The 27,564-nt window shown below is 36.4% G+C and overlaps 1 protein-coding gene across 3 annotated transcripts in view; it reads left to right on the plus strand.

Moving 5' to 3' along the window:
* The window catches only part of LOC126828399 (dnaJ homolog subfamily C member 2), a 218,479-nt gene that overhangs the window by 104,797 nt on the left and 86,118 nt on the right, over positions 1 to 27,564 (plus strand). For all 3 annotated transcript variants that reach the window (XM_056102172.1, XM_056102171.1, XM_050558189.2), the window contains 2 exons: positions 18,237 to 18,317; positions 20,044 to 20,132. In XM_056102172.1, coding sequence (XP_055958147.1) covers positions 18,237 to 18,317; positions 20,044 to 20,132 — 170 coding nt within the window. The remainder of the gene's footprint in view (positions 1 to 18,236; positions 18,318 to 20,043; positions 20,133 to 27,564) is intronic.

The raw sequence follows: 27,564 nt of genomic DNA on the forward strand, positions 1-27,564 counted from the left end.
CCTGAAGAGTTCAAATAAAAACGAAACTAGTAGCTGAGAGAAATCTGGAAGAATCCTATTGAATTTCAGCAATTTCGGTTTATTACTTCTAGAGTTATGGTCCTTGTTTCACTTTGTTAACTCTCTAACCTCTAAAGTTATCTGCCAATCTGTATGAAATTTATTACATCTAGAATTATGGCTCGTTTCACTTTATTGAACCTTGTGAACGCTCTTAACGCCGAAAGTTCTTATCTGATCTTTGTGAAATTTATATGCATTATTTAAATTAGTAAAACCAGGAAGCCTATTGAATTTCAGCAATTTACAATAATTACTTCTAGAGTTATGGCCCTTGATGACCTGGCGCCTGGTACGTTCGGGCATTTTTATGCGCGAACTCTTAGTTTTTTTTTACTGGCATGCGCACAGGTACTATTTCTTTTTCTTTTAACAAGTACCCAAATCGGGGATTTCGTGCGGAGGTAGTTCGGAGGTAAACAGTCTGTGAAGTACAACACTTGCCACTGTACCTGTGTATCGCTAATTATAAACCGAATGTGTGAAGATAGTTCATACATATCACTCAAAAATTTTTCAGTACAAACTCAGTTGATTCACGCTCGATTTGCTACTAAACAAACCCATCGGTTTATTTTCTCAACAGTGTGACCCGAAGTGACCGCGGATTTATTGACCTTGTATGAACTTATCCATAGCTATATCCTTACACCGAGAGAAATTATCTAGTCTCGGTGAAAAGAACCATGGTCATCTGGTAGAAAATTACTTTTGTATTTTTGGGAACGGAAAACAGTGTTTTTAGAAGCAAACTAACCTGCCGCACATGAGGAAGTCATTATACTTATAATAAAAGGCGAGACCTCTTTTTGCGGCGCAGGCTTATCACTGAGTAGTAAACCGTCCACAAACAATAATATAGGAAGCCTAGTGACGAGTGTAGGCTATAGACTATAGGTTTGAGTCGAGATTACTGAGATTACTCGCTTTCAGTTTACTCTGTTTTTGCGATAACCAATTATGTGAGAAATACCATACTGACATTCGGTTTTTAAAAGTTGTACGCGAACTAAATGCGTTTGTTAGATACTGACAGAGCAGCCCCGAGTCGAACAATCGCCGCCCGAGCTGTCTTCGTCAGCTAGTTTCACAATATCGTGCAATAGGTGTATTAATGTGATTTTTAGGTTTAACCCCGCAAACAATGCCAAAATAGTGTTTTCACTGCTTACAGAAAACTGAAATTTAAAAAAAAAATTTTTTATGAGGGTGACCCTCCCACACACTCCCTATCGAGCTGCCGCTCGGTCTGCGCAGCCTCATGCCTGGCACATACTGTCAACATTGTATATTTTTCCGTTTCCGCCCTTCCCCCCCACAATATATATTTCACGGCTACGTTGCGACGGTACCAGCATACCCAGTTGTTGACACCCATTACATCACTCCTGTCTAACAAATCATAAAGCTGTGGTGTTACGGTGGCGGCATAGTATTTCACCGTAACACCACAGCCACTCTAACCATTCATAATACATCTAACTATCCCTTTACAGCACTTCACTCCCTACACATTTCCCCTCGTCCTACTTTCCCAAACGTCAACAACACATCTCATACATCCAGTTCGCTGATTAACCCTTGTACCACGTCTACTGGTTTCACTTTGTTCAACCTTGTTAATGCTCGATTGTATGGAAGGGTATTGCTGCCAATATAAAATGCTCTGCTACAATGTCTTTTCTGTTGATTATATATAAAAAGTACAATGTACAAAGTTGTTAAAATAACTTAAAATGTAAAACGTCAAATGTCAAGTGACAAATGTTTTGTGGGAAAATGCTTTTTTTGACATGTCTACATTTTACATTTCTCTCATTACATTTTACATTTGCGCTCTGCCACATTCTATTTGTCCTTCACGCTTTCAACCTGGCATCTTTCCCACAGCATCAACTTTCATATGCAAATGTAGGATATCACGTGACTTATTAAAATATACAGAAACAGAAAATCAGCTTAGCACACAATAAGAAATGTACTTACCTTGACACTTTGTATGGTACTTCACCACAAATTCAGGTGGGGGCGTTGGGGGTGGGGGGGCTGTGCAATGTCCATATACAAAATTCCAGGTATCATGTTACATATTAGTGAAAAGCACGTTTATTTCTATTTGTAAATATGTAAATAGTTTTCTAGTACAATCGTATTTTCATAATTCAAATCCAATAAATATCACAGACTAACAATGCCATCAAGAGTTGATTATGGTCTGGTGGATTAGTTAATTTGCCTAATTACTAATTTAGATAAAGGGGGGTGGGCGGGGGTATTCAATGTTAAAGTACGAGTCTTGATACAAAAAAATTCAAAATGTTACCTGTAATTGCTCTTTTCAAATATGTAAATAGTTTTCTGGCACATTCATACTCCCTGAAAAACGACCAAAGTTGGATGGAACTAAAATCTATTGCCATGATTGCGGATGAGGGGGGGGGGCGAGTATTCAATGTTAAAACACAGGTCTTAATCTGATATTCTTGATACCATGCTACCTATTACTAAAGCATGTCCATTACTGTAAATATGTAAATAATTTACTGGCACATTCAGATTAGCATACCTTGAAAAACATGTAGTGGTACGAAACACTATTAAAGGGGTATTTAAGTAAAACTACTGGTCTAAATACGAAATTCCAGATACCATGTTACGTATCACTGATTGCTCTTTTCAAATATGCAAATAATTTTTGGGCACATTCATATTTTCATAACTTTACAAAATAAGATTAAAGTTGAAGTGCAGGAAGGATGGGGGAGGGGGGGAACTAAACTAAAGATACAGGGCTTAATCAAAGATTCTCTATGTCTATACTAAAAAAAATTATAGTCATTCCTCTCTTTAAATATATTATTTATTTGTTGGGCACAATGCTTATATATATATATATAGCTGTAGTGAGTTGTTGTTCTAATGTACAGTATCATATATCATAGTATAAAATATAAAAATAACACCGATTTGTTATTTTTATATTTTATACTATGATATATGATACTGTACATTAGAAGAAGCAAATCGGTGTTATTTTTATATTTTATACTATGATATATATTTTTTGTCCCCCGCCTTTCGAAGAAAGCAGGGGACTATTAAAATGGGTTTGTCCGTCTGTCCGTCACACTTTTTGGGACACAATAACTCTCTTTCTAATTGAGCTAGAATGTTCAAACTTGGTTAAATATGCTGTAATAATAATAATAATTAGGTCAATACCTTAAAGGAGTTCGAAGATGAGCATTTTCCACCTAGTGTAAGTGGAGATAAGCAATTTGATTGGTTGATGCTTTGGGACACGATAACTTTAGTTCTAATTAAGTGAGAGTGATGAAACTTGGTGTATAGTTTCATTACATCAATACCTTGACTAAGTTCGATAATGAGCATTTTCTGCTCAGGGTTAGCACAGCGATAAGCATTTTGATTGGCCAAGATTTTGGAACACTATAACTCTCCTAATTCAGCTAGAATGTTCAAACTTGGTGTAGGTATTTACTGGGTCAATGCCTTGAAGATGAGCATTTTCTGCTTAGGGTAAGCAGAGATAAGCAATTTGATTGGTTAATGCTTTGGGACACGATAACTTTAGTTCTAATTAAGTGAGAGTGAGGACACTTGGTGTATAGCTTTATTACATCAATACCTTGACTAAGTTCGATAATGAACATTTTCTGCTGAGGGTAAGCAGAGCGATAAGCAATTTGATTGGTCGATTTTTTTTTGGAACACAATAACTCTCCTTCTAATTGAGGTAGAATGTTCAAACTTGGTGTAGGCATTCATGTGAATCCCTTGATGGAGTTCGATTATGGACATTGTCTGCTTACGATAGGCAGAGATAAGCAATCTGATTGGTTGATGCTTTAGGGGCACGATAACTTTGGTTATAATGAAGTGAGAGCGATGAAACTCTGAATATAGATTCATTATATCATTACTTGACTGACTTCGATTGTGCGAATTTTCTGCCTGGGCTAAGGAGCGATAAGCAATTTGATTGGTCAAGACTTTGGAACATAAAAACACTGCTTTTAATTGAGGTAGAATGTTTAAACCTGATAGATGTTCATTAGGTGAATGTCTTGACTGATTTCAATGATTAACATTTCAAGCTAAAGCTAAGCAGAGCTAATCAATTTCATTGGTCGATGCTTTGGGACAAGATAATCTTGATTCAATCTGATAGAGAGTGATGAAACTTAGTGTGTAGTTTGATTGCTCGATTAATAAATGTGCGATTAACTAATATGTGTCATCTATTTATAAATTTTGGGATTTCGGCGGGGGACATCAGCTTCACTGTTGGCTTGTTTTTTTTTTTAATGGAACAAAGTTAATTAGGCTGTACTCAACTCTGTTTATAGAAAGACCGTCAAAATACAGGTATTAATACAAAGTTCCAGTTATTGTGTTATAGATTACTGGAAAGTATGTTCTTTGGCTCTTTGAATCTATCAATTATTTCCTGGCACATTCAGAATTACGCACGGTAGTCTAGATAGTTTCCTATTGTGTGCCAGCTTGATTTACTGTTATCGTGCGGTGAATATCCTTGTAGTATGTAGTGCTGGATATTGCGACTGCAGTCACGATACGATACGTATTGCGATTCATGTGCCACGATACGATACATATCGCGATTCATAACTAGGTCATAGATTTATCAATAAAACAACAAATTAAATATGTGATTGTGTTTTTAATAAAGTCACTAAAACCAGGAAATAAATAAACTTGATTACTATTTAGTAATGTAAACTCTGTTTGAATATCATGAAATTAAAAAAAAAATAACACTTCACAGAGAAATAAAGTTATTGTCTTTTTGTTTAACTGTAATTTTTTTTAAGGAAAATTAGTTCATCCACATGTTTGGGTTTAAGGTAGTGTCACCTTTTAAAAACCCAAAGTTTTCCCAAACTTTAGATTTATATTTCGCTGGAGGATTTGTTATTGCAACTGTGAATTCCGCCATTTTGATTTTTACAAGAGCTGCTATCTATTATATTTACGTTCTAAATTTATAAAATTCTAGAGTAAAATGTCGTTTTATGTATTAAAATATGTATGTTTTATTAACTAAGCCTTATAAGAAACTTTAAAATTCAGAAACAAAACGAAAGGGCGGTAAAATGTTATTAATCTAAACTTACGAAACTAACGGTAATTACGGTCGTGCGCTATTTATAGTAACACACATGTCAAGACTACTGGACATTGTTTGCGAAGTGTCATTGTTTCCCTTTCAAAGATTAGCTCTATTTCATATGATGCGGGGGTAGGTCAAAATATCGAAATGGTTTTATGCACAACTCAACACCCTCTATCAATATAAGGAATAAAATCTTTGTCCACTCTTTTTATTCAATGAGAAATCATAAGTCCAAGTTGGTGAACTTTCGCTATTGTAAATCTCTGATTCTCTATGAAATGGGCGACTACTTTCATTCAGGATAAGCCAGCTTTCTCCGTTTCTTCACCAAATCATTCGCCCATGCTCGCTGGTAGTAGCAGTAAACTGGCTCGAGCAAAACTGGTCTCTGGTATCCAATCCAAGATGGCTGAGACCACAGAAAATTGAGCTTTTTTATTCATTTTTGGCCTTAGTATGTGGTACATATCCCGGATATGAGCAAGAAAATGACTTCATACAATTGAAAGAGTGTACTAAGGACATTAAGGTCCACCCTTTAGCACATTGCATAGCAATAAATGATGTGAGAACCATTAGGAGCTGATTTCTTGGAGAAGTGTATTTTTTTTAAAATCTTGATTTGTTGATTGTAGATGGAAAGGTGACATGTGCTGCCCTTTGCTACCGCCTGAAAACAAATACTATTTAAAAATAAAGAGGGAAAAATTGTGTCTTTGAAATATCGATGAAAATCTTGTATGTGAAGAATTGTGCGGTATATTCGACTTGACCGAGTTAAGTGGTGGACTTCAGAAGTTCTCAAACTCGCTGTATTGAGTCTGATATAGCTGTAATACCTTTACTGAAGGCCAGCTCTATGGGTTTTTATACGCCCACATTTTCATGTGGAAGTATATTGTCGTCGCCCCTCTCCATCCGTCCGTCCGTCCACAATTGTTTGTGAACACTCTAGAGGTCACAATTTTTATCCGATTTCAACGAAACTTGAAATATAGGTTTATCACCCTAAGACCTCGGTTCTTTTCGATATTGGCATGTATCGGACTGTAACTTCATGGATTATGGCCCTTGATTGTACGAAAAATCAAGTTTTTAGCTTGTGAACACTCTATCCAATTTGGTTTAAACTTGAAATATATGTTTATAGCCCACAGATCTTGGTTCCTTTCGATATTCACGCATATCGGACCATGACTTCCTGAATTATGGCCCCTGATTGTACGAAAAATCCCGTTTTTAGCTTGTGGCCCTAAAGAGGTCATAATTTTTATCCGATTTAAAAAACTGTTTTAGTATATCACCTTTACACCCTAAGGATGGATGAGTTTGAATTTCGTGAAAATCTGACCAAAACTGACTGACAAAATGGCCGCCCATCGTTCTCAAATAGCGTAAAAATATGGTATATCAAGGTTGTGGACCCTATAGAGGTCACAATTTTTATCCGATTTTGTTGAAACATGAAATGTAAGGTTATAACTAAAGATCTCAGTTCCTTTCGATATTTGCGCTTATCGGACCGTAACTTCAAGAATTATGGCCCCTGATTGTACGAAAAATCACGTTTTTAGCTTGTGGACCCTGTAGAGATCATAATTTTTATCTGATTTAAAAAAAAGTTTTAATATATCACCGTTATACCCTAAGGATGGCTGAATTCGATTTTCGTGAAAATCGGCCCAAAACTGACAGACAAAATGGGACGCCCCTCGTTCTCAAATAGCGTAAAAAAAATGGTATATCAAGGTTGTGGACACTCTAGAGGTCACAATTTTCTTTTGATTTTGATGAAACTTGAAATGTAAGTTTATAACCCAAAGATCTAGGTTCCTTTCGATATTCGTGCATATCGAATCGTAATTTCCTGAATTATGGCCTCTGATTGTACAAAAAATCCCGTTTTTAGCTTGTGGACCCTATAGAGGTCCTAATTTTTATACGCCCACGTTGAAATGTGGTCGTATATTGTCGTCCAGCGTCCACAATTGCTTGTGGACGCTCTAGAGGCTAAAGTTAATATCCAATTGAATTTAAATTTATACACAGTGTTTAAGGCCAAAGAAACCTATTGATTTTCAGCGATTTCCAAAAATTACTGCCAGAGTTATGGCCTTTTATCCCTTCAAAAAGTCTTGTGGACGACCTAGAGGTCAAAGATTATATTCGATTGACTTAAATTTATACACAGTGTTTAAGGTCATAAGACGAAGAAGTCTATTGATTTTCATCAATTTCTGATTATTACTTCCAGAGTTATGGCCCTTGATCACTTTGAAAAAATCCTGTGGACGCTCTAGAGGCTACAGTTAATATCCGATTGAGTTTAAATTTATACACAGTGTTTAAGGTCATGAGACGAAGAAGTCTATTTATTTTCAGCGATTTTTGATGATTACTGCCAGAGTTATGGCCCTTGATCACTTCAAAAAATCTTGTAAATGCTCTACAGGCTAAAGTTAATATCCAATTGACTTTAAATTGATACACAGTGTTTGAGGTAATGAAATGAAGAATGATATTGATTTTCAACGATTTCCGATAATTACTGCCAGAGTTATGGCCCTTGATCACTTTGAAAAATCTTGTGACGCTCTAGAGGCTAAAGTTATCATCCGATTGACTTCAGACAGAGTTTAAAGTCTTGAGACAAACAAGTATATTGATTTTCAATGAATTTTGATATAAAAATATGGGACAACTCTTGTTGACTGCCCGGACGATTTAGCTGCTGTAGGCGTATGTTTCGTTGCCTGGCAACCTATCTTTTTCCGATTTTAAACACTGTTTTAGTATATCACCGTTCCACCCTAAGGATGGCTGAGTTCGAATTTAGAGAAAATCGGACTAAAACTGACTGACAAAATGGCCGCACATCGTTCTCAAATAGCGTAAAAAAAAATATGGTATATCAAGGTTGGGGACCCTATAGAGGTCACAATTTTCTTCTGACTGATTTTGTTGAAACTTGAAAGTAAGTTTATAACCCAAAGATCTCAGTTCCTTTCAATATTCGCGCATATCGGACCGTAACTTCCTGAATTATGGCCCCTGATTTTACAGAAAATTGCGTTTTTAGCTTGTGGACCCTATAGCGGACATAATTCTTATCCGATTTAACCCATTTAACCCTGAGCCAATTAAAAGATTAGCTACCCTACCCCTAAGCTAATTAAATCAGCAGGGCCCATATCCCTTAGCCAATTAGTGGATTATTGTTAATCCTAGTACCGTCTACAAAATTGCAAATAACTAAAAAAATATTTTCTATACGTAGAAATATTCTGTTGCAAAAATGTAAAGATTGTCGTGTTCTTTCCAATGATATAAAATTCAATTTTACAAAGTAGAAATTATATTACTATAAATAACATTGAAAAGTCAGTTCCACTAAAATTATGACTTTTCTGTCATAATGGTAAAATAACGTGAACAAGTATCCCCTAATAATTTTTTTTAAAAAATAGAACACAAATATAGTCCCTCCCGTTGGTAGCAGTGTTCAAAGTAAATGTAAATATAACTTTTAAAAAGAAATATCACCCCAAGTGACGGTCACATCATTGCTATCGGCATTTTAATATTTCTGCCTTTCTTTGGATATATGGTCGTCTTCTTTGCTTTATTGCGTCGAAAATAAAAATATATAGTTGAAATCTTCAACAATGTAATATTCCTCTATGTAGCTTGTATTAAATCCCAAAAGTTTTGATTCAATTTAGTTTTCCATAGTCTAGAATTATTAGCCGTAAGTTTTGTGTTATCGTCTTTTTGAAAGCGTACCGTATCCAAGATGGCGGCGGCACGCTTGATCTCGGCTCGAGTATCCGTATTCTTCGCATCATAACGTCAAAAAAAAATAACAAATAGTTGATTTCTTCGACATTATCATATTCTACGATATGCCTGGCAGTAAATCATAAAAATCTGATTCCATTTCACTCTTCATATCATAAAATTATTAGCCGTAAGTGACAACATGAAAATATTGGAATACTGCCAAAGTCATTGACACAGTGTGAATTTTCACCTCTGACCTATTACGTAAATACTGGAAGATCCTTTGTTGAAACGTATGTTTTTTATTCGATAATTGGCGAATATAACATTCCTTGCCATTGGGTGCTTTATTTTTCAATCACCATTAATTTATGAAATAAACACAATAGAAATCTGTTGATTGATCTGGCGCTTTTGTTCGCTAATGCCATTGCAAAGAATGATGGGTCCGCGAGTTGATTCGCTACCGTGAGTCACTTGGTGCGAGTTGTTTCGCTATTGTCAAAAAAGGGTTAAAAAAAATGTTTGCATATATCACCATTATACCCTAAGGATGGTTGAGTTAGAATTTCGTAAAAATCGAACCAAAACTGACAGACAAAAATGCCTCACCTCGTAGTCAAATAGCGTAAAAATATTGTATATCAATGTTGTGGACCCTCTAGAGGTCACAACTTTCTTTTGATTTTGATAAAATTGAAATGTAAGTTTATAACCCAAAGATCTTGGTTCCTTTCGATATTCGCGCATATCGGATAGTAACTTCCAGAATTATGGCCCCTGATTGTACGAAAAATCACGTTTTTAGCTTGAGGTTCCTCTTGAGGTCACAATTTTTATCTGATTTAAATAAAATGTGTGAATAATCGCGGATACCCGAACTTAACTTCCTGGATTATGGCCCCTGATTGTTCGAAAAATGGCATTTTTAGCTTGCGGATTCTCTAGAGGTCACAATTTTTTTTTCCGATTTTAAAAACCGTTTAAATATTTCACCATTCCACCATAATGAAGGTTGAATTTGAATTTCGGGAAAATCGAAATGAAACTGCCCAACAAAATGGCCGCTCTTTGTACGTACATTGTGTAAAACAATGCAATACGAAGGTTGTCGACCCTCTAGAGGTGACAATTTTTTTATCCGATTTAGATGAAACTTAAAACATATCTTTATATCCCAAAGATCTCAGTCCCTTTTGATATTTGCGTATTTCAGACCATAACTTTCTTGATTATTGCCCCTCATTGTACAAAAAATCCTGTTTGTTTTTAGTTTGTTCTCTATCCATCTCTTGCAAAATGTGGGCGTATCCTGCCTGGCAGCCGCTCTTTTTTCTTTTTTTTTAACTTTGACAGCATTAAAAAATTCTTGTTAATTTTAGAATTTTTTTCTTCTGTTCTAGGTATATGCTGGAAATGTTATGATGCCCATAATGAGGAAATGGACCGTAAAAAGAGCCAGGTTAGTTCTTGAAATAAATAATATGGCATAGGGTCAAAAATTCAACTTCATCATATGATCATTTTCAGAGCCCATAATGGATCTTGCCAGGCCTTTTAAAACTAAATTATTTCATGTGGTTTGATATTACTGTGGGAACGGATGACTTCCATCCCACTGCCACATCATCTGCAGCTACTGGTAGTGCCTCTTACAGCCATCATCAATCTACTACTACTACATCATCTGCAGCTATGGGTGGTGGAACTGACATACTGCCTCCTTTCCCTGTAACAGCTACTGGTAGCCACACAAGTGACATTAATGTCTTAGAATTACCATCAGGGGGAGGGGTATCATCAGTTCCCACTGTAACCTCAAACCAAATAAAATAATTTTCTAAGCTTATTCCACATAAAGTAATTTACTAAACTTACTTTCTAAGTATTGGCATGGATCAAAATTTGAACTTTTTTCTGAAATCAAGTCTCCGATTGATCGACTAGCCTGGTCCCTGTTACCAGTCAGTCCATCATTCGGAGACTAGATACAAGAAAATTTTCAATGGCAAATCTACGTTGGGGTTGATATTAAGAATATTTTGAGAGGTGGCCCCTGATAGAAATATCCTTTATGTACACATTTATTTTTAAAAGGCCTGGCAAGATTCATTTTGGGCTCTGAAAATGATCATATGATGAAGTTGAATTTTTGACCCTATGCCATATTATTTATATGAAGAACTAACCTGGTTCTTTTGGTGACCCATTTCCTCATTATTGGCAGCATAACATTTCCGGCATGTACCTAGATTAGAAGAAATAAATTCTAAAATTAACAAGAATTTTTTAATGCTGCCAAAGTTTAAAAAAAGCAGAGAACTGGCCTTCAGTAAAGGTATTACAGCTATCAGACGCAATGCAAAGAGTTTGAGGACTTCTGAAGCCCATGGCTTTACTCAGTCAACTCGAGCTTAACCTCACAACTCTTTTCTGCTAAATTGGTTGTGGTTGATCACACATAAAACATTTTCATCGATATTTCAAAGACACAATTTCGTCCTTCTTTTTTTCAATAGTATTTTATTTCACTTACCCGATCCAGTAGGAATAAGCTGATTCTAAGTGACACAGCACGGTCTTTGTATGGATTCCCCTTAGGTGTGGTACCATGCAGTGGATGTTTACATCTTTTTGGAATATTCCGTTTGAGATCTAGGCGGTGCATGGGCATCACACATAGTAGGCCCTAACTCCTATTTATTTACAACAATTATTAGGATTAGTTAAGATTCTATTTGTATAAAACAATGTACAAATTAAAACACATACACTTATGTTTATTTTTTGAAATCCATTTATAATACACAAAATGTACAAAATACTTTAAATATCTATACATCTTTCTTGTAAATGTCAATGTGTATATGTATATAGTATTGTAGTTAACAAGGTGATTGTCAAATATGCATCCTGATAAACTGAAGTTAATTAAAGTGATCGAGTTTTGTTTCATTTGGATCCTCCTCATAAAAATTCCCCTACTAAACTCTCTTTGTCGTGTTGTTCATAACTCAAGCGTAACATTCAATATGTAAAAGTCATGAAAAAAATATTAAATATGGCACCCCCTGACGTACACATTAAACATGATAAACATTGCATTGGTGTGATGGTTTAGTTTAACCCCGTAAAATATGCCAAAACATTGTTTACAGAAGACAAAAACTTTAAAAAAAATTTTATGGGGGTGACCCTCCCACATTCTCCCTATCACGCTACATCTGGCGTCACAGATTGTCAACATTTTATATAATTTCATTTGCGGACCCCACCAATATATATTTCATGGCTACACCTCTGGGTCGTAGCGATGGGCAGCACATTATCACCTTTCCATCTTGAATCGACGAATTAAGATCAAAATTTCCACTTCGTCAAGAAATCAGCTCCCATTCAGTTCTCACATCACTTATTGCTATGCAATGTGTTAAAGGGTGGACCTTAATATCCTTAGTACACTCTTTCACTTGTCTGAAGTCATTTTCTTGCTCATATCCGGGATATGTACCACATACTATGGCCAAAAATGAAGATTGGATACCAAGCCTCATCAAAGAGACCAGTTTTGCTCAAACCAGTTTACTGCTGCTACCAGCGAGCATGATTCGGTGAAGAAACGTAGAAAGCTGGCTTATCCTGAATGAAAGTAGTTGCCCATTTCATAGAGAATCAGAGATTTACAATAGGGAAAGTTCACCAACTTTGACTTACGATTTCGCATTGAATAAAAAGAGGTGACAGAGATTTTATTTTTTATATCAATAGAGGGTGTTGAGCTGTGTATAAAGCTATTTCGATATTTTGACCTACACCCGCATCATAGAAAATAGAGCTAATCTTTGAAGGTGTATATTTTCTGTTTTATTCGCCATATGTTACAATTTTGCTGACCATTACGCCCAGAGAATAGATGCAACTTTATGGTCTTCACATTGGGGCACAGGAAGACCCCCACTAACATCACCAACCACCACCATTTTCATCCAAACCCTAGACTCGCCAGACCTGAAAAAGGGCAAAATTGGCCAAAAATCATCCAGAGGCTATATCTCAATAACGGTTAAATTTTGAGATCGGCCCATCTGGCTGTGAAGTAGTCTGGAGGAGTTCAAAAAATCCCCCCCCCCCCCCCCCCCCCGAGATGAACTCGATCTGCCGACCCCCCATCTTCCCGATTCTGCATGGTTTTCTCATGGAATGACTCTTTAACATTTTACATTTAACTCTTGCCTTAGAGGTATTTTGACTTTATCATCATCCGTATTAAGACTTTGTTCATTGTACTTTTTACATATTATCAATGGAAACACCATGGTCGCAGAGCATTTAATATTGGCAGCGATACCCTTCCATACTATTTGATGAAAGTTATCATCCGATATGTATAAAATTTAAATGCATCATTTAAATTCGTGAAACAGAGGTCTATTGAATTTCAGCAATTAAAATGATTAAATACACCAGATGAGCCGTGTGCATTAGAGCTACAATAATATTTATCGTGAGTGCCATATTGCACTCTGTGGTTATGGTAGAATCCAGTTGCATGACTTGGGGCTTATTGTCCCCCGCCTTTCAAAAGAAAGCAGGGGACTATTAAAATGGGTTCGTCCGTCCATCACACTTTTTGGGACACAATAACTCTCTTTCTAATTGAGCTAGAATGTTTAAACTTGGTGCAGGTGTTTATTAGGTCAATACCTTGATGGAGGTCGAAGGTGAGCATTGTCTGCTTATGGTAAGCAGAGATAAGCAATTTGATTGGTTGATGCTTTGGGACACGTAAACTTTAGTTCTAATTAAGTGAGAGTGATGAAACTTGGTGTATAGTTTCATTACATCAATACCATGACTAAGTTCGATAATGAGCCTTTTCTGCTCAGGGTTAGTAGAGCGATAAGCAATTTGATTGGCCGAGATTTGGAATACAATATCTCTCCTTCTAATTGAGCTAGAATGTTCAAACTTGGTGTAGGTGTTAACTAGTTGAATGCCTTGATGGAGTTCGAAGATGAGCATTTTCTGCTTTGGGTAAGCAAAGATAAACAATTTGATTGGTTGATGCTTTGGGACACGATAACTTTAGTTCTAATTAAGTGAAAGTGAGGACACTAGGTGTATAGTTTTATCACATATCAATACCTTGATTAAGTTTCATAATAAGCATTTTCTGCTTGGGGTAAGCAGAGCGATAAGCAATTTGATTGGTCGAGACTTTGAAACATGATAACTCTCCTTCTTATTGAGGTAAAATGTTTAAACTTGATGTAGGCGTTCAATAGGTGAATGCCTTGATTGAGTTCGATGATGAACATTGCCTGCTTACGGTAAGCAGAGATGAGCAATCTGATTGGTTGATGCTTTTGGGCACGATAACTTTGGTTTTAATTAAGTGAGAGTGATGAAACTCTGAGTATAGATTCATTATATCATAAGTTTGATGATGAGAACTTTCTGCTTAGGCTAAGGATCGATAAGCAATTTGATTGGTTAAGACTTTGGAACATAACAACTCTGCTTTTAATTGAGGTAGAATGTTTAAACTTGATGTAGATGTTTATTAGGTGAATGCCTTGATGGGGTTCGAAGATGAGCATTTTCTGCTTAGGGTAAGCAAAGATAAACAATTTGATTGGTTGATGCTTTGGGACACAATAACTTTAGTTCTAGTTAAGTGAGAGTGAGGACACTTGGTGTATAGTTTTATCACATATCAATACCTTGATTAAGTTCCATAATAAGCATTTTATGCTTAGGGTAAGCAGAGCGACAAGCAATTTGATTGGTTGAGACTTTGAAACATGATAACTCTCCTTCTAATTGAGGTAGAATGTTCAAACTTGGTGTAAGCATTCATTACATGTAGGTGAATGCCTTGATGGAGTTCGATGATAAACATTGTCTGCTTACGGTAAGCAGAGATAAGCAATCTGATTGGTTGATGCTTTGGGGCAAGATAACTTTGGTTTTAATTAAGTGAGAGTGATGAAGTTGAGGATCTATCATAAGTTTGATAATGAGAATTTTCTGCTTAGGCTAAGGATCGATAAGCAATTTGATTGGTTAAGACTTTGGAACATAATAACTCTGCTTTTAATTGAGGTAGAATGTTTAAACTTGATGTAGATGTTCATTAGGTGAATGTCTTGACTGAGTTCAGTGATTAACATTTCGAGTTAAAGCTAAGCAGAGCTATGCAGTTTCATTGGTCAGTGCTTTGGGACAAGATAACTTTGATTCTATCTGATAGAGAGTGATGAAACTTAGTGTATAGGTGATAATCTGTTTGATTGCTTGATACTTTTGAAAAAAATAAATGTGCGATTAATGAATATGTGTCATCTATTTATTTGGGATTTCGGCGTTGGACATCAGCTTCACTGTTGGCTTGTTTATTTAGATATTTACGTGTAGATACTTCATAATGCTATAAACTAGTGTCAAACAAATGAAAACAAGCGTAGATTGTGTGAAATTCATTGTTATAAAATTGGCTGCGATTTGACTTCCAACTTTGTGAGTAACTCTACGACCAAGCTAGGTGTAAATAGTGCAAATGGTGGCTTTTCATGGTATTTCCGTGTTTAATTCTTGCATTTGGAAAGAAATAATTAAATGTATGTGATGTGATATGTGAGTATTGTCGACTTAAGTCAATTTACTGAACATCAAGTAAAATTTAGTCCACCTGTTACTTGCGACAGGTAGTTTTTCTTGCTACATGTCTATGGCGGGATTTAAGGGCCAAAACTAAATGTATGTTGAAAGTGTTATTATACATCATAGAAAATACCTAATACCTAAGATGCAAAATACATATGTCGTTATACTTATAATGATAAATACATAATACCGTTAAAGTAAAAGTCATATGTCAAATTACAAATGTTTTTTGGAAAAAATCCACTAATGTGCACAACCTTTTCACATTCACACTTTAACAAAGCAACTTTGCAAAATGACATTTGTCTTTTGTGTTTTGCATCTTGAGTTCTTGAGGTAAACGGTCAACGGTCAAAGGACATCGGGTTACATGTCAAATTGTTAAAATGAATGCTCCCAAGAAGGAAAGATAAGCTTGTCGTAGTCATCTGCTAAAAGCAGCTTAGTGACATTCTGACACTATTTTGTATGGATTTTGACTTTACGGCTTTACTTGTTATTATCAATTAATGGAATCTTGCGTCAATTTAAATGTACGGAAACTGTATATTATATTTGGAAAGATTAAATATATATTAAATGCTTATTATGTACGACAACTTTTTGAAATAAAATTTAAATTTTACTTTGATTTTGTATCTGTTCTTTGTTGTAAATTTTTTATTAAGGAGCTCATTTCATGAAAACAAAACGATTAGTCCATTTAATGAAGTGTTCTTTAATTAAGAAAGTAATTTCAATGATTAATTTTAAAATGGTTCATTCAACAATGTTTTAAAGTTTTTACTGGCCTGCCAGCAATCAAAAATTTAATATAACAAGAGATGGAAAACGTTTCATATCCCACCCCATATACTTGCCTATGCCTACTACAGTGAATAATAAGAACAGATCTGATTCTGATTTAATATTTAATTTCATTTATTTATTTACTCAAGTGCAGTTTACGAAAGTTATCCGAAATATGAAACACCAGTACCTTACTATAACTCCCCCAGGAAACTGTAATTTACTGACTTTACACAGGCCCATGGCAATGGTATTTAAACAAAAAATATGACAGCAAAAAAAATAAGTGAAATGAGATGGGATTTAACGTCCTAATTTTCTGCTCCTAATGAAGACCGCCATACGGCATACAGTGTGCTATGGGGGGACTGTGGCCTACTCTTATATCGAATTCCAACTACTAGGGGATCTTTTACGTACACGCCAATGTATACACGGGTCCTCAGGTTTTCGTACCATCCAAACAACTAAACAGTTGTCCTTGACAGGCCCCCTGTTCTAAAAAAATAAGATACCGCATGAATATGCCTATACAATTATACATTCTGATAGTCAGCACGCGTGACCCTGATTTAATTTAAACTTGTGTTAGCCCAAGTCACATTCGGTATTTATCAAAAAGTACATTAACATTAAATTAAATTTATTCTAAATATTATGTTCAATCTAGATGTAGGCCTATTTTGTGTGAAGTTTATAATTAATATGACTATATAGGCTACGTGCATTAACATTGGCTAATCTACAATTAAAACCGAATTGAAATATATATGGGTATATAATGTCCCAGAAACTTCGTTTGTAAGAATGATTAACAGTAATTTTAATAATGGGTGTCACCTTGTTTAGATTACACAGACTTGCACTGTATAGTTAGTGTATCTAATATCAACATCATGACTGACAAGTCTCCAGATACTAAAAGAAGGTCCAGCCTTTACCCGTTCTTTCCTTCTTGGGAGCATTCATTTTAACAATTTGACATGTAACCTGATGTCTATGACCGTTGACCGTTTACCTCAAGATCTCAAGATACAAAAGACAAATGTCATTTTGCAAAGTTGCTTTGTTGAAGTGTATATGTGAAAAGGTTGTGCACATTAGTGGATTTTTTCCAAAAAACATTTGTAATTTGACATTTGACTTTTACTTTAACGGTATTATGTATTTATCATTATAAGTATAACGACATATGTATTTTGCATCTTAGGTATTAGGTATTTTCTATGATGTATAATAACACTTTTGTATACAGAACTTCATAAAAACCAAACAAATTCTAATGGTTTTCTGATAATTACTGCATGAGTTGTTGCTTTTAATCAGATTTTAGTGTATTATAAATGTTTCATTACCGAAAAAAGTAAAAATATGCGACAACTCTTGTTGACTGGCCGGACGATATAGCTGCTGTGGGCGTATGTTTCGTTGCCTGGCAACCTATCTTTTAATGTTTTGGGCTGATGTTATTTCTCTATGACCTACTCTTATATGAAATTGCAACTGCCAAGGGATCTTTTACGTGCATGCCAATGTGTACAAAGAACCTTGTTTTTTTGTCCCATCAAAACGACTAGACAGCTGTCCTTGTCAGGCCCTCTGTCCTGCACTACTGACAAGGGAAACCATGCCGAAAAATCACAATGAACTTTCTCGGCCAACATCGGGAGCAAACCCGCGACATCCATGCTAGCAAGCCAGTGTCTTACTGAATTAACCACTTATGGAGAAGAAAAATGTTGGTCAACTGTGATTTAATGGAGGAACATTTTCTATATTTTAGGCGGAGGTGGCCAAAAAAGAAAGAGAAGAACAAGATAAAGCATTTAAAAGAGAAAAAAAATTATTAATGGCTTCAGCAAAGGTATGAAATATTAAAAAATTGGCAAATTAATTTCCTATAATTTGTATATGAAGGCATAAAATAAATTTCTAGTGACCGCTCTGCAGATGACATTTTTCATCTGATTGTTTTGAAATTGATACATGTTGTTTACATTAGTGAGATGAAGAAACCTATTTAATTTCAATAATGATCAATTTCTGCTCGGTGATAAGAAATTTAATTGCTTGATGGTATTCCAAAAAGATTGAGATGGAGGACATCAGTCTCACTGTTGATTTATTATAGCAGGGACTATCAAAATGGGTTCGTCCATGTCCATCCGTCCGTCCGTCTGTCCGTCCTTCTCTCCGTCATACTTTTTGGGACACAATAACTCTCTTTCTAATTGAGCTAGAATGTGTAGGTGTTTATTAGGTCAATGCCTTGATGGAGTTCGAAGATGTGCATTTTCTGCTTAGGGTAAACAGAGATAAGCAATTTGATTGATTGATGCTTTGGGACACGATAACTTTAGTTCTAATTAAACATACATTATGCAAGAGCTAAATCTGATTATTGCAAGTCTTTATTTAGGCTTCAGATGTCATAGAAATTATAAATTAGATCTTTATTTACACAACAAGCACAAAATCAACTCTGTAGACCCACAGATGGCTTAGATTTAGCTTGGATTTAAACGGGATTTCGTTGACTGATTTAATTTTAAATGGCGTCATGAGCGAGGATTAACCGTTACGTTGACGTCATACTCCCGGATCGAGGCTAAATGATAGAGTGTACGAAGCGAGGCCGCTGTTGAGCGATGCCTTAACAAATGACATCTAAACTATTTAAAGTGCAATAAACTAAACACAGATAATGACAAATTATGCAATTCCTTTAGACCGTGTGATGACTAATACAGACGGACAGGTCTTCTGTCTTAATAATATCAATAAAAATATTTTTATTTCCCCAATAGACACGACGCCACTGGTGTATACCTATAGTATAGATTTATTATAATTGTATTATAATATTATGTCCTATATTCAATTGATTTAATGCATGCCCAAAATACAAGTAAGAATGAAAATTTACCCTCACTCATTTTGTCCAATTGTTATAAAAATCCAAAAAGGTAAAACACAATTCGGATATGATGACAGCAGACAAAAAGACAGCAGAGATTATGTAGGTGGAGTTAACGCCTGTCAATCAAACGATCGGCCATACTAAGAATCGGTGAAGATGGAATTCAATCCCATTTCTAGTCAAAAATTACACTGGTGATAACTATGTTCAGAATAAAGTAATTTAACTGAAATTTTCAATATATTCTTCTTTCATCATCTATTTTTGAACTGTTATAGCAAGAATGGCTAACTCCTTATAAAAATCTCCAATAATGTATCTTTAAGTTTGATAATGATGAAGAAACCTATTTGATTGCAATAATTTCTGTTGATTTCTTCTGGAATTATTGCCCTGGTTTCCCTTTGTTGAATGTTGTGCACGCTCTGATGACAAAAGTTATCCGATCTGTATGAAATTTCTATATAGTATATATATCATTTAAATTAGTGAAATGAAAAAGCCAATTGATTTTCAGCAATTTCCATTAATTACATCTAGAGTTATGACCCTTGTTTCACTTTGTTGAACCTTGTGAATGCTCTACACTACTTACAAAGATTTAGCTGCTGTGGCTGTATGTTTTGTTTCCTGGCAACCTATCTTTTAATTCTATTTGAAATCTTTTCAGGAGAAGAATTATTTTGCTAGTAATGATGATGAACGTGTGAAGAATATATTAGATGTAGATAAATTAGCACGACTACTATCATTAGTAAGGTAAAATTAAAATCAAATTTTTATAATGACCAGGTTTATCATACTCTGACTGGGCTAATGAAGACAGGAAAATTTAAGAGAAAGAAAGTCGGTACATTATTTAGGTAAGAGAAAGATGGTACATGAATAGGGAATAGATTTTACACCTGAGGGGTTATGCTTTGAAATGATACATATGGATGAGGGCTTCTCGTATATACTTTTTATATGCCCACATTAAAAACAGTCATGAGACGAAGAAGTCTATTGATTTTCAATGATTTCCGATTATTACTGCCAGAGTTATGGCCCTTGATCATTTTGAAATATCTAGTGGACACCCTAGAGGCTAAAGTTGATATTCGATTGATTTTTAAGTTTTTATACGCCCACATTAAAATGTGGATGCTCTAGAGGCTAAAGTTAATATCCGATTGACCTTAAATTTATACACAGTGTTTAAGGTCATGAGACGAAGAAGCCTATTGATTTTCAACGATTTCTGATAATTACTGCCAGAGTTATGCCCTTTGATCACTTCAAAAAATCTTGTGGATGCTCTAGAGGCTAAAGTTAATATCTGATTGACTTTAAATTTATACACAGTGTTTAAGGTCATGAGACGAAGAAGTCTATTGAGTTTCAATGATTTCTGATAATTACTGCCAAAGTTATGGCCCTTGATCACTTTGTGATGATCACTTTGAAAAATCTTGTGGATGCTCTAGAGGCTAAAGTTAATATCCGATTGACCTTAAATTTATACACAGTGTTTAAGGCCATGAGACGAAGAAGCCTATTGATTTTCAGCGATTTCGGATAATTACTGCCAGAGTTATGGCCCTTGATCACTTAGAAAAATCTTGTGATGCTCTAGAGGCTAAAGTTATCATCAGATTGACTTCAGATTGATACACAGAGTTTAAGATCTTGAGACGAACAAGTATATTGATTTTCAATGAATTTTTATGACTTGAACAGCTAAATCCATGATATTAAAAGTTTTGTATACAGAACTTCATAAAAACCAAACAAATTCTAATGGTTTTCTGATAATTACTTTATGAGTTGTTGCTTTTAATCAGATTTTAGTGTATTATAAATGTTTCATTACCGAAAAAAGTAAAAATATGCGACAACTCTTGTTGACTGGCCGGACGATTTAGCTGCTGTGGGCGTATGTTTTGTTGTCTGGCAACCTATCTTTACAGTGTTTAAGGTAATGAGAAGAACCCTCTTGATTTTCAACAATTTCCGATAATTACTGCCAGAGTTTTGGCCTTTGATCACTTTGGAAAATGAAATATCTTGTGGACGCTATGGAGGCAAAAGTTAATATCTGATTGACTTTAAATTTATACACAGTTTTTAAGGTCATGAGACGAAGAATCCTGTAGATTTTAGACGATTTACGATAATTACTGCCAGAGTTATGGCTCTTGACATCTTTGAAAAATCACATGGATGCTCTAGAGGCTAAAGTTAATATAAATTAAGGTCATGAGACAAGCAATCGAAATAAATTCTAATGATTTGTGATGCTTACTTAATGGGTTATTACCTGTAATCAGATTTTCATGTGTTGTAAGTCTTTTCATTACTGACAAAAGAAAAAATATGTGTCAACTCCAGCTACAATATAAAATTTGGATTATAAAACCAGAATATATGTGGACGTATATTGTCACCACCCCTGTTCGTCCGTCTGACACTAAACGGGTCACAATTTTTATCCGATTTTGACGAAACTTGTAATAGAGGGTTATATTCGAAAGGTCTTGGTTCCTTTCGATATTGGCATTTATCAGACCTTAATTTCATGGATTATGGCCTCTGATTGTACGGAAAATCATGTTGTTAGCTTGTGGACACTCTAGAGGTCACAATTTGAATCTGATATTAAAAACTGTTTAAATATACTCAGCCAAATTAAAAACTTGACACTCGGGATTTTTTGGGACTAGATTTTTAATATTTGGTTTAAGGCAACTATTTTAGTGTTATGTTGTGCACAGACGACCTTGACATCAACAGAAAACAAGAATACGTCTCGCCGAAAGTCCTTGACATTGATAACGTTCGTGATGTCACAGTACCCCCCAAAATGAAATTCACAGACTTGAAGAACAATCGGAATAAAGTGTTTAGTAATGGCTGTGGCCTCTTCTAGCGTCTCGTACTACCACACAACGTCTTCTCATGGATCACAGAACATTAGTAAACACTACCCGAGGAAGACGTCGCCACTGCTCAGCAAGAGCATGTTGAAGGTCCTGCAACGTCTGTGGTGGATTCACTTGCTGACGAACACGTCGACCCAGTTCGTCCCAGATGTGTTCAATAGGATTAAGGTCGGGGCTAAGCAACGGCCAATCCATGACTTGGACACCGGCATTTCTTAAAAAATTCTGAGTAGCAATTGCTGTATGGGGTCGGATTGTCTTGTTGAAACGTTAGTCCAGGCCTATGTCTCTGCATAAACGGAAGAAGAACAGGTTGCAAAATCTGATCCCTGTACTGGACAGCATTTAAGTTCTCTTGGACAACAACAAGAGGAGAACGTCCATGTGCACAAAAAGAACCCCAAACCATGACGCTGCCGCCACCAAATCGGTCAACTTCTCTGACGCATACTTGAGCGTAACGTTCACTTCGTCTGCGGTACACTCGGATCATGCAATCTGCAAATCTCAAAGTGAATCGAGATTCGTCAATAAAGACAACTGAATTCCACTGTCTTTGAGTAAATCTTATGAAGAGGTGTCAATATTGGTCCATTATAGGGCCTCCGAGCTCGAAGCCCAGCAGCCTGCAAGCGATTTCAAACAGTTTGTGCAGTTACCCTTCCACCAAACATCTCTCTACTAGTGGAGGTTGCAGTGACAAATTTGTTTCTAAGATGATGTAATCGTATTGCTTGATCTTCCTGGAGTGACGTCACACGTGGCGCTCTTCCGCCCTTGGGCGGTTGGCAATAGTTCCAGTTTGAAGCACTCTCATTCTAAGATTAATTATTGTCTGGCGTGAACAATTAAAGGCTCTTGCAACAGTGACCACAGACTGACCAGCATAGAGCCTACCTATAGCACGTAGACGTTCTACATTTGAAAAGCGCGGCATTTTCTAACAAAGATGAAAATAACAATTTTAATTTGTTTTTCCAGTTCAAGTTACGTGTGCGTGTTCAGTTTAAGCAAACTTGCATCGATTGACCTCACGAGTTTGTGTTTGCACGTGTTTTTCAGGTTTTTCATCTTTATATGATCCACGTGACTTTACAATTTTATGAAATTAAAGCCTTCTTACTACTTACTATCGTTAGAAACACTTTAAAATTTATTTGACTTACCAGAAAAAAAAATTTGTTGAAATTCATCAGTGTCAAGTTTTTAATTTGGCTGAGTATATATCACTGTTACACCATAATGACGGTTGAGTTTGAATTTCGTAAAAATTAGAACGAAACTGTCCGACAAAATGGCTGCTCCTTGTACACATATAGTGTAAAAGTATGTAATACCACAGTTGTGGATCCTCTATATTGCGGTATATTAGATTCATGTAATTTCTAACTTAAGACAATGTATAATCCAACTTCTTTATTTGTTTAGTGTAAATTTTAATTCTATTTCATCTTATTTCTATTTGGGGGGTTGGATGGCCGAAGGGTTAGCACGCGTGCACTGTATCATACGGTCTGTCATTGAGTCACCTGGCGGGGTTTCGATTCCTCGGTTGTACGTGACAAGGGTTTGGTCGCCAGGCCAACCTCGTTGGTTTTTCTCCGGGTCCTCCGGTTTCCTCCCACTGCTAAAGCCCCACTCGCGCAAGCGAATTATTGAAATAAAAAATTAAACCATATGTTAGTCCCGAAATGACCTAGTTTGTGTCGAGTGGACGTTAAACCCCATTTCTCTCTCTCTCTCTCTTTATTTCTATTATTAAGGCGAAAAATGTCTACTTCATTGTCGTTTTACATGTTAAGAATGAAGGTCAAACAAATTTAGAATTTTGACATCGTTTGGTGGCGATTGAGCACCTGATCGGGTCCATTCTGTTGATACAAAGGATTTGCTCTTCGTCATTTTGAATGGTTTGGCAGAGTGTTAAAATTAAAAACAACAGAGAGAGAGAGTTTAACGTCCACTCAACACAAACTAGGTCATTTCGGTATTAACATGGTTCAATTTTATTTCAATAATTCGCATGCGCTTGGGGTGTTTAGCAGTCGGAGGAAACCGAAGGACACGGAGAAAAACCACGAGGTTGGACAGGCAACCCTACTCCTTGTCATGTACAACCGGGGAATCGAAACCACATCAGTTGACTCAATGACAGACCTTATGATACAGCGCGCATGTGCTAACCATTGAATGTGATATATATAATAATATATGGTTTGCAAATACTATTTCAAATACGGTGGCTAAGTGGGTAAGACGCTGGCTCGCTAGCCTGGAGGTCGGATGTTCGATCCTTGCATTGGCCGAGAAAGTTCATCCAGATTTTCCGGCGTGGTTCCCCCTTGTCAGTTATGCAGGACAGAGGGCCTGACAAGTACAGCGGTCTAGTCGTTCGGATCGTACGAAAAACCGAGGTCCTGTGTACACATTGACGTGCACGTAAAAGATCCCTTGATAGTTGGAATTTGATATAAGAGTAGGCATAGTGCCGCTGTCCAGGCAAAATTTCCCTCATAGCACACTGTATGGCGTATGCCTGTCTTCATTAGCCCAGTTTGGAGTAGGACGTTCATCCAGATATTCCTGCGTGATTCCCCCTTGTCAGTGATGCAGGACAGAGGATCTGACAAGGATAGCTGTCAATTCTATTTATACATGTAAAAGCATGCACGAGCTTATTTGCACGTATTGGAAAACTATTCGGTTGCTTTATTTGAGAAGATACTGATATTAAACTATAAGATTTGTCAAATTCTTTGTTCATCTAATTAATGTGATTTATATTTGATATCTGTGATTGATATCCGACTATCATAAAAAAAAAAAATGGCCTATTAAAAACTAACATCTCATAACGAGCTATATGTTCTTTCAGAAAGTATTCAGATATCATAAATTATTTGCTAGCCATTATAAAAACGTACAATACACAAACTGGGTAACCGATATGATCAACCTTCCTGATTTGTCAGAATTTTCAAAGAAAAAATTGACAAATTCTATAGTTTAATATCAGTATCTTCTCAAATGAAGCAACCGAACAGTTTTTCCATACCCGCGAATAAGCTCGTGCACGCCTTTACATGTGATAGAATTGTTACTTTGATCAAGGAGCTGTTATTGTCCGCACGGACTATGCGTGAAACGGTTAGATGTGAAGTCTGAAATGGTTGGGTTGACATTTGAATGGTACAAATTTAAAGACACAAATAATAACTTGTCGGAAGACGAGAATAATTATATACTATTCAAAAAAAGTAGGGGATATTTGATTTTGGGGGCATAATACTAAAATATGCAAATGACTACGAAAAAAGTCACTATAGAACCTAACAGAAGAAACATTTCCAGTTACATGTGACGCCCAAACGCACCAATAGCTACCGCATGGAATGCAGGTGATGCTTGGGATCATCATGGGGGTCCAACCCAAGATTTGCACGACTCTGACTTTGAATGTTTCAGTCATTTTGGCATTGAATTCCAGGGTGGAAACATCAGTTTAATTGTTTTAGTGACCAGAAAACAAATTTTGATATGCGTCGGCTTACCCAAAATGAAAGGTTACGTGCCCTTGGCATGCTACAGATCGGCACAACACAGGCGGTTGTGGCGCGAACGATGAATGTTTCTCAGTCTGTCATAAGCAGGCTGTGGTCCAGATACCGTGATACACAATCTGTACAGGACAGACCACGCTCAGGTCGAACAAGGGCGACAACTCAAGCCCAGGATCGATTTATCCGTACCTTGGCCTTGAGAAATCGTGTCATCACAGCAAATCAGATCAGCGCTCGTCTTCAAACAGACACTGGTGTGAGAGTGAGTGGCCAGATGATTCGGAATCGACTGCATAGGGGTCACCTTCGCGCCCGACGTCCTCGCGTGATCCCTTGTTTGAGAGATCATCACATTCAGGCAAGACGTCGTTGGTGTAGGGATCGTCAACACTGGGATAATCGACGCTGGAGCAATGTGATGTTTTCAGATGAGTCGAGGTTCACTGTTGATTTATTGGACAGACGTAGGAGGGTGTGGCGTCGTCGAAACGAGCGCTTCCAAGACGTTAACGTCATCAGACATGATTGATTTGGGGGTGGTTCTGTTATGGTGTGGGGAGGCATCACTGTTGCTGGAAGAACGACTTTACATGTTGTTGCAGGGCGTGTTACAGGCCAGTACTACCGGGACAACATCTTGGCAGTCCATGTTGTGCCGTTCGCACGACGTCATGGCCGCTGTTTCATCTTCCAGGATGACAACGCAAGATGTCACAGGGCCAGGATTGTTACAGGTAACCTCCAACAACAGAACATCACCACATTACCTTGGCCAGCACTGAGTCCCGACCTCTCCCCCATCGAGCATGTCTGGGACATGCTTGGACAGAGGTTACGTCAACGTCAACAACGTCTTGCCAATGTCTAAGAACTTGCTGCTGCGTTGCAACAGGAATGGGACAATCTGGACCAAAATGACCTTAGACGTCTCATTAGGAGTATGCCACGTCGGATCAATGCTTGTTTGGCAAACAGAGGAGGATTTACCCGTTACTGACTTGGTTGTGATGCTGTGGTAACTTTGCTGTTTGACCCCGGGTATCATTTTACCCTTATAATGGTCAGTCTGTGCCTTACTTAGTCTAACGATCATTTGGAATAAATCGATGAATGTGAACTTCATTTCATTTTGTCATTTGTTTCTTCGTCAGTTTCATTAGGTGACTTTAATAACACTTAAAAATCAAATATCCCCTACTTTTTTTGAATAGTATATTTACGAGAATAAGTATATTTACGAGAATAAGTATATTTACGAGAATAAGTATATTTACGAGAATCAGTATATTTACATACAGCAAATTTGGCTTATTCGCTATATACACGGGGATATTTAAATTGGGGCCTACCTGTTCGATATTTTTATAAATGACGACATTGCATTTCCTGCGATAGATTAAGGTCAATATTTTTATTTTATTAAATGCAACTTAAGGGCGTTGCCATGTCTAAGATTCGCACTAACTTTTCAAACTATTTCTTGGTGATACTTTAGTACCTGTCTCCTTTTCCCCTAAAAACCTAAATTGTCAACAGAAAGAAACTTTTACTTCGCTGGATAGGTCAGGGTTGTCGGTCAAAGGGAGGGAATCCCTGACCTTGGTTGATCTAAAAATAGTATCCGAATTTGTTTTGAACTTTACGATAAGTATAGTAGCTTGTCTTTCTTGTTTGTGCATAGAAATATGCTTCTGTAGCCTGGTTTTGGTC

Source organism: Patella vulgata, chromosome 7 (assembly GCF_932274485.2).
Source record: "Patella vulgata chromosome 7, xgPatVulg1.2, whole genome shotgun sequence".
Taxonomy (NCBI): domain Eukaryota; kingdom Metazoa; phylum Mollusca; class Gastropoda; family Patellidae; genus Patella; species Patella vulgata.